The sequence below is a fragment of the Cynara cardunculus genome, unplaced genomic scaffold (assembly GCF_001531365.2).
Source record: "Cynara cardunculus var. scolymus isolate 2C unplaced genomic scaffold, CcrdV1 Un_Scaffold_1997, whole genome shotgun sequence".
Classification (NCBI taxonomy): Eukaryota; Viridiplantae; Streptophyta; class Magnoliopsida; order Asterales; family Asteraceae; genus Cynara; species Cynara cardunculus.
Window position 1 is genome coordinate 69,836 of NW_020200940.1, and position 8,576 is coordinate 78,411.

Sequence of the window (8,576 nt, forward strand, 5' to 3'; positions counted from 1 at the left end):
CTTCACACCACATGCATATATGTATAAATTACATACATATCATGCCATCTTTTCACATATATGCATGCACAATATCATGTTCACATTTCACATATATAGTTCATGCATTTCTACTTAGATATGCATATTTCACGTAATCCACATAATAAACATGTATAAATTACCTCAACCCAGGTTGTCTAAAACCTGGTTATAACATTGTAATCCCCAAATCATACAAATTAGAATCAAATCTTCAAGAATCAAGAACAAGATGAATTTAGAGAGAAGTTGTCACCAAATCTTGAGTAGATTTCTTTGAGAGAATTTCTTATCACAATTACAGCTCTAATCTGATTAATTGCTGAACTAATGACAATTAGGAAACTAATCACTATTTATACTAAGGAAAACAATAAAGCCTAACTATTACAAAGAACTAAAAAGGGAGAACTTGAATACAACTTTAATGCACAATCTTGAACCCAACAAAAAGACTTTATGAATGGGGTAAAAGAACTTGGGGTCGCCGATCTCTTCCTTAAAGATGGGGATGAGTCGATGTCGGTCGATGGTGTGAAAACACTTCCTGATGTCGAATCCAAAAACCAGTGAGAGGTTCCCCAATCTTCTTTGATCCGTCTTAGGGTCGAGTGGCAGCCTCGACCAGAGCGAAAGTGTGATGTGTCTGGAAACTTGAGATCGTAAATTGATTTGAATATCATTTTGATCGCCTCTTTCATGATCCTTTCTATAGGTAGAACTACTGTGAGCAGTCTAAACTTCGACCCTTATTTCATTCTTCATATTATATTGTAAAGGGGAGCAAAGCCCGTTTTTTCTCCCTATATTGATAGATCAAGGGCCTTCCTGCCATCATTTCAGTGAGTCATAGGGCTTCCCCTCAGCTCAGTATTTTTGGTTATTGAGAATGGTCGCCACCTATCCCAGGACCGGAGTGATTATCCCTGCCCGATGGGTCTACATCCATCCCTGAATGTCGTCGGGTACTGTTAACTTCCCCGCCATTCTTGTAACTGTCACTTGTAATCTGTGCAGGTGCGTCCGCACCCCCTTGAGTGGAAGAGAAGGAAAGGAATTCTCGGAGCAATCCCCCAGGTTCTAGACCCAGGAGTCAACTTTCCYGTATGAGCATTCGGTACATGTGTCAACCGTTGAAAAATGAAAGTGTCATCACTACTGAGGATCTCCCGCCTAATATTAGATAGGTCGTCTGGGGGTTTGCCGCAGTTCATTGATGTACTTACACACTAGGCTACCCTTTTCCGAAAGCTCCGCGGGACCACCTACCACTAGTCTTCGGCCGAAGGGTTTTATTGCACAAAAACGCTGGGACACAGGCTCCCGAAGAGGGAAGCCCAACGAATGTCAGATGCAAAGCCCCRCACCTCATTAAGATCATATTGGCATACTCTCCCACAAAAGAAAGAGCAGACCCTATTGAAGACGAGAGTGAGGTACAACAAGGCCATTTCTCTCCACCGCCCTTCTCATGGAACCGTACGTGGACATTACCGCTCATACAGCTCCCAGCCAGCAAGCAGTTAGCCTTCCTCTACAAGGAATGGARGTGTGGGTGAATCGACATCAAATAGAAGTATTCGCTTTTTCTTTTCAGCAATAACATGATAAGAGCATCCCTTTCACAAAAACCTACAGACCCCCCTATCCTACCACTTCAGCACCTTGCAATTTTCTCAAAGATCATTACGAGCCTTCTCCTAGAATATTTTTTCATTTAGAAAAAAATTTCATGGTGGATCTGGACGAGAATGAATCTGGTAATCCAGGACATACTCATCCTGTAGCTTATGCTCTCCTCTGGGGAGGGGGTTTTTATAGAGAGAGGTAAGTCGAGGGTAGCCTCCCGCTTGACCGATTTCTCGGAGTCGGAGGAAGATCTCTCATCCGATCATCCTGAACACGAGGGAGCTGCTCTCGATGTGAGATCAGCAGCAAAAGAAAGAAGAAAAGGGCCATGATCCTATGTTCGTTTTCGCCCTGCTCTGATGATGCGCTCCTTGCTCGCGGAGCTACATACCGGAAAAAGAAAAAGGATCTCTCTATTACTTTGAGAGAAGAATCATTGGTTTGACCGATGGACTACATGCGAAATACGAGATCTAGGCAAGCCGCTACATGTTATTCCTTTGCCCTTGAACGATAGAAGAAGTACTTATCGTCTCTTAGGTAGTGGTCGATCGGTTCGCATCTATAGTCAATCAAGAGGTCCACGGATCCATTCTTCTATACGATAAATCGCCATCTCATAGCACCACCATGACAGTGATTCTCCAACAAACCCCCCGATTTCCCGAGAGTTAGATAGCCGATAGTAGTAGAAGCTCTAACGCTGCTATTCTTGACAAGGAATAGAGTAAGGCTTTACCGATCTTGAGTTAATGAGTTAAGGAGTTTTTTTCTAAACGACTTATCTGAAAGAAGGCTTCGCAATCGATGAATTCTTTGATTTGAAAAGCTTCTTTCCTAATCGACCTTCCGTCTTCTGTTATTTGATCTTTTTATGGGTCTTCTTACCTTATTAAGTAGCTAAATGAAGTATCACCAATTGAAAAATGACATTAAGGGATGTTCGATATCGCTTTGGTGTGCAGAGTATCGAAAGGAACCTATCGGAGAAGTTCCGAGCCTCGACAACCCTCCATTCTTATCTATTTTCATATATAATATAAAAAGAATAGAAAGCGTACTGACTCTGATTGCTATCTACAATGTGATCAGGGGGGGAACAACGCAAGGGCTTAAGTCATTGATTCAAATCCTATCTTTTTTTCGGTATGTCGCTCCGTGAGCAGAGCGAATGACAAAGATATATAATATAAGGCTTTCTTTTTGGTTTCATTTTTAGTCATTCTTCTTTTTACTATTTTAGCAACTTTGCTAGAAGTAAAGCTTCTCAAGTGGTGTTTTCAATTCTTTGATTATTTAGTGTTCGATTTAGACTTAAAHATCCACGATGATCTCCTGTTATTACTTGTCTTGGTTTTGCTTTTCGTATCACGGATCTTGGTTCGCGCTTTATGGAATTTCCAATAAGCGTAGAAATTCATGGGTACCTAGGATCACTTGGACCATTTCCACTCTAAGTTGTTTTCTTGACCTTTGCTCTGAGTGGTTGGTCGAACACGCAGAATGTGCAGGAGAGGAGGGTTCCTCAAATGCCCAACTCGATTTGGACTTAACATTACATCCGCCGGGACCAACAACAGAGGAAATAGAAAGAGAGCTTTCCTCTTTTCTTTCTTCCTTTGGAAATAGTGGTTTTTCTATTGTAAATGAATCAGAACATATAGGTAGCAACTATCTCAAAATGGATAAGTAAGCTCCCCCATTTTTGAATGAGTATGGGTGAACCGCTTTCACCTACGACTTTCTCATTAGAGGTTTGAAGAGGGAGTGATTCTAGGATTAGAGGGAAGTTCAAGTCGACCAATGTGATAGCCGAAGAACTAACTTCTATGGTGTTCGTCAAAGGATTTGGATGTAGGGGATGACCTGTAATTAATCTGGCTATTCGGGTTAAAGGGGAGGGCCTCATCGAAATCATCAGCTTTCTGCCCAACGTCACGGCCGTGGCCCTATTATTTAAGAATATTTCTGGATGTATAAGGCCAGCATAGGCTGAGTCTAATTCACCATCTCGAGATTGAGTTCTGACCCTAAAATGCAACTATCATGCTTGGATGGAAGGAGCATTCAATACTATTGAGGTTGGACAGAGGTGCCTCTCATCGGTTGGGAGTGAGTTGTGAATTCTGGTGATAAGGCTTGTGATGTTCGATCTAAGATATTCGGAATAAAGATCCAGATAGAATTGTTGGCTTTCTCAATAGCTCTCTCGGCCGAAAAAGCAACTCCTAATTCCTATCTCGGTAGCTTCATCTTCTTTGGGAGCTGAGAATGTTTTTGTTGCCGAACCAGGAGGGGCAAAGAGGCTTACATGCCTTATTTAAAGAATGGAAAACATGTCTTTCTGGGTGGGGTATTAAATCCTTAACTTCCCTAATTTTAATTTAGTGAGAAAGCGTGTATACTTGAAGGAAGGCGAAATATTTCACCCTTCATTTGGAGTACTTTAGTTAGTTGTCAATAGCTTGTGATTCGGAGTTGTCGACCCGTCATTTCCAATCAAGTAAAGGAGCATCCTCCTCTTCATCGCAGTCACAAAATACATTATATCGATAGAGTGACATTTGCCCTACCCCCATGATCCCTCTACCTGAGGGATCAATAAGCAACCGGTGATGGGTGAACAACATCTGTTCCAATTCCATAGGATTTCTCCAATCGAAGTCGGATCAAACGCAAATATTCGATTTTAGAGGAATCGGTTTTTGGGAAACCTCAGGCATTGGGTGTTCGAAGATTTTGATGCCTTCTCTTCTGGTCAATGAGCCGATATTGTGAGTGAGCAGCTAACCAATCTCATTTCTCAAAGAAGTCCATCGGTTTAGAGATTAGTTCATGCTCTTTCATCCCCTCGTTCAAGGAGTCGGAGATGGCTTGGCAGCAAGCGTAGTGGCAGGCAGGCGATAAGATGTTAGCAGGATAGGCTTACTAAAGCTCGTGTAAACAATATTTCTAGGAGAGAAGACGGGGTGAGTTCTCCATCTCTCTTAGGAAGKTCTTCTGTCTTTTTAAAATTATATATATTTTTATTATGTTCGAGATCGCCTCCGTGTGGTTCATCCTAAGTAGCTAATCGAGCTTTTGTCTCTTGGAATCGTATCATCCATGGCGAGGGTATCGTATAATAAGAGAACGATTGCTTTTAGGAGTGATCTGTTCATCTAACTAGAGATTTAATAAGAGAAGAAAGAGCAAGTAAAGTAAAATAGTACGCCCGGTTCACCAGGTTCTACCACTGCGGGGCCAAATCATAGTCAAAAGAAGAGTTTGATCCTAGCTCAGAAGGAATGCTAGCTATATGTTTAACACATGCAAGTCGAACGTTGTTTTATCGGAGAGATTTTAGATTCTAAAGTGACTCAGTTGGGTTCAATTCCCAACAACTCCCATGCTTTCCGTTGGTCAACAACCAACCATATACACCGCCAAATAAGTCTGGCGTAAACAAGACTTCTCAAGTCCTGCTTACCATAAAAAAGTGAGTAAAAGCAGGCGGAGCAGAATCTATAAAAARAATACCAAATGGAACCAACTCTTGTCTTTCAATATCTACTTGAACTCGCTACTACGTATATGATCCCCTCGACTATTTGGATTGTTTCGACTTGGGCACTTTCCATACGACTGGGAAACTTCACTCCAGAGAATTACTGGGATCAAGTATGTGAGACTCTAGAAACCAATCTCATTGAGTAAATGAGCAATCTCCTTGATAGTCTTTATCGGGAGTATGGTATTACCCCACCTACCCGTTCCGTCCCTTTTCCAAGGGTCATTCGACACTTGCTTGACGAGAACCTGAATGAAGACATGTTTACTTTATTAACTTTTATGTATAACAGCTTGCTCGAAAATGGGCAAGAAAGTGGGGTCTTCAGTCAAGTAGTTTACGCTAACTCTTTTGGGTGGCGGATGAGTAGGCCAGCATGAAAGTTCCATTTCAGGGAAGGACGACGTACTATGATATTTTCTGTTTTGTCGAGAGAAAAAGGGGATCCAAATGCCTCATCAATAAAGTTAGGGATTTCCAGTCCTTCCCCACCCCTCACTCGCCCTTTTTCAAAAAGAAGCCCTGCTTAACAAGGGGCCCCTCTCTGATAAGAAAGAAAACGAAAGAATCTCAGCTCATGCCCTGGTTTAGAAATCATCTCTTTCCCTTTGTTTTTAGTTATTTTTTAAACTTGTTCTAATCAAACTGTTTGCCACTATGGGGCCTTTGTTTGATTCCCCTCCTTATGTATATGGATTCTATCGCTCCTAATCTTTCTTCCCCCTTCCCAAGAAGACCTCTTTAAAGAATTGGATGGGGAAGGGCAGCAGCAGGAAGATCCGAGTACAATGAAGATTCGAGTACACTGGAGTCTGATTTGTTCAACTTGAGGAAGGAGGGTGATAGGAAAACCTTTTTAGAGGATGAGATTTGCGATCTCTTCCATGAATTAAGAGAAAAAAAGGCCCCTCGAAGACGAGCCCCATCGTATCCACCGGGCTATTGATCGAGTCCGGGAAAATTTGAGTGCTCCCGACAAAAAAGAAAGTGAGAATCTTGAAGTAATCGCAAAGGAGATAAAAGAAAATCTTCTTACTAGTAGAGCCTATTTTTATTTCAATTTATACCTGGACTTAGACGTAAAAGATGATGTTACGGGAATTTCCGAAAATGAACTGAAAAGGGACCATGAGGGAGGAAGTTAAATTGAATTGAGAGTTTGCTGCTTCAGAGAATCGAGATTAAGTTGGTGTTAAGTGTACTAAGGTACAAGATTGAAAAGAATGCTTTTGCATTCCAAGCGCAAGTAAGAATCCCATACTTTTCTTGGTTAACCACCAAGCTACCCTAAAAAAAGTAAGATTGTTGGTCTTGCTAAAGAAAAAAGTCTTTAAGCTACGTATACAAAGATAGCCTAAAGCGGAGCAAAAAAACGAAAGAATCTCAATTTTATGACAAATCCAGTCCGATGGCTGTTCTCTATTAACCACAAGGATACAGGGACTCTATATTTCATCTTTGGTGCCATTGCTGGAGTGATGGGCACATGCTTCTCAGTAATGATTCATATGGAATTAGCACGACTCGGCGATCAAATTCTTGGTGGGAATCATCAATTTTATAATATTTTAATAACGGGTCACACTTTTTTTAATGATATTTTTTATGGTTATGCCGGCGATGATAGGTGGATCTGGCAATTGGTCTGTTCCGATTCTTATAGGTGCGCCTGTCATGGCATTTCCACGATTAAATAATATTTCATTCTGGTTGTTGCCACCAAGTCTCTTGCTCCTATTAAGCCCAACCTTAGTAGAAATGGGCAATGGCATTGGGTGGATGGTCAATCCGCCCTTAAGTGGTATTACCAGTCATTCTAGAGGAGCAGTTGATTCAGCAATTTCTAGTCCTCATCTATCTGGTATTTCATCCATTTTACGTTCTACCAATTTTAGAACAACTATCTCCAACATGCGTGGACCTGGAATGACTATGCATAGATCACCCCTATTTGTGTGGTCCGTTCTATTAACAACATTCTCAATTTTATTATCACTTTTGGTACTGGCAATGGCAATTACCATGTAATTAACCGATCAAAACTTTAATACCATATTTTATGATCCGGATGGAGAGGGAGACCCCATATTACACCAGTATCTCTTTCAGTTCTTTGGTTATCCAGAAGTGTATATTCCCATTCTGCCTGGATCCGGTATCATAAGTCATATCGTTTCTACTTTTTCATTGTAACACCCCAAATCTACACATTGCATATAACACATATTTCATATATAGAATACATGTTTTCCCCACATAGGTCCTCGATACAAGAGTCTATAATATAAAATACACAGCTCAAAAATTCCAAAAGTACAAGCTCTTGCATCCTATCATCTATGCTTCAAAAAACAGCTAAGCATATAGGGAACTAATTCACACAATACTCTTTCCCTTATCATTACCTGCACACATAATTTTGGAAACCCAAAAATGAGGGTTAGACATGAATGTCTAGTGAGGTTCCCTTCTAAGTAATGCAGGGTGAAGATCACCAAAACATTTATTTCAAATCAAACATCTTATGAAGCAAAACTGAAAACATACTGCTTTGGTCCATCGGGCCTCTGGTCTCAAACAACACTTAGAAAATATTTTAAACATTCTTGACCAGAGCCCCTCTGGTCTCTCTTCCAGAGCTTCTGGTTCCTCGACCAGAGCCTCTGGTTTAACTATCCAGACTTGGAAAATACTTCGACATTCAGGACCAGAGCCCCTTTGGTCTCTCTTCCAGAGCTTCTGCTCTTCACGACCAGAGCTGCTGGTTTCACACCACACTTAGAATATGATTCGGCATTTAGGACCAGAGCCCTCTGGTCTCTCTTCCAGAGCTGTTGCTCTTCACGACCAGAGCCTCTGGTTGAACTAACCAAAACTTCACTAATATAAATGATCTTTAGATAAACTCTCAATCAATAAGATAACCTTTTTCATAAAACGAGTAATTTATAAAAAGGTCATGTTTGTAGTGCCTCAGGTTGTACTAACCAGAGCTTCTGGTTCAAAAGACAAGCCCAACCAGAGCCCCTCTGGTTCAACGTGTAAGTCAACCAGAGCTCCTCTGGTCTGTTTTTCATAAACAGATTCTAAGTATAAAATTCTTTTCTTAAACATTTAAAATATGATTTTGACGTGAAAACACTTTACAAACAATACAACACCTCTAATCCATTTAATACATTTAGTAAAAACTTGCACATCCTTCAAATCAATAACTAAAATCCTCTGGTCCAATGATGAGGACCAACCAGAGCCCCTCTGGTTCTTTACAAGGAACAACCAGAGCCCCTCTGATTCCTCATGATAATAACATTCTGTTTCAAAACACTTTTAACCAATACCAATGGCCATAGGCCAAGTTTTCCCCTTCTCAATA

At 40.9% G+C, this 8,576-nt stretch overlaps 1 protein-coding gene and 1 pseudogene across 1 annotated transcript; one reads left to right on the plus strand and one right to left on the minus strand.

Annotated features, from left to right (window-relative positions):
* The window catches only part of LOC112502821, a 30,960-nt pseudogene extending 29,912 nt beyond the window's left edge, over positions 1-1,048 (minus strand).
* On the plus strand, positions 958-1,867 carry LOC112502822. The gene is given in 5 exon segments (XM_025106822.1): positions 958-1,138; positions 1,205-1,328; positions 1,331-1,541; positions 1,543-1,632; positions 1,756-1,867. Coding segments are annotated over 5 exon segments (684 nt in total). The 5' UTR covers positions 958-976; the 3' UTR covers positions 1,853-1,867.
* The last annotated feature ends 6,709 nt before the right edge of the window (positions 1,868-8,576 follow it).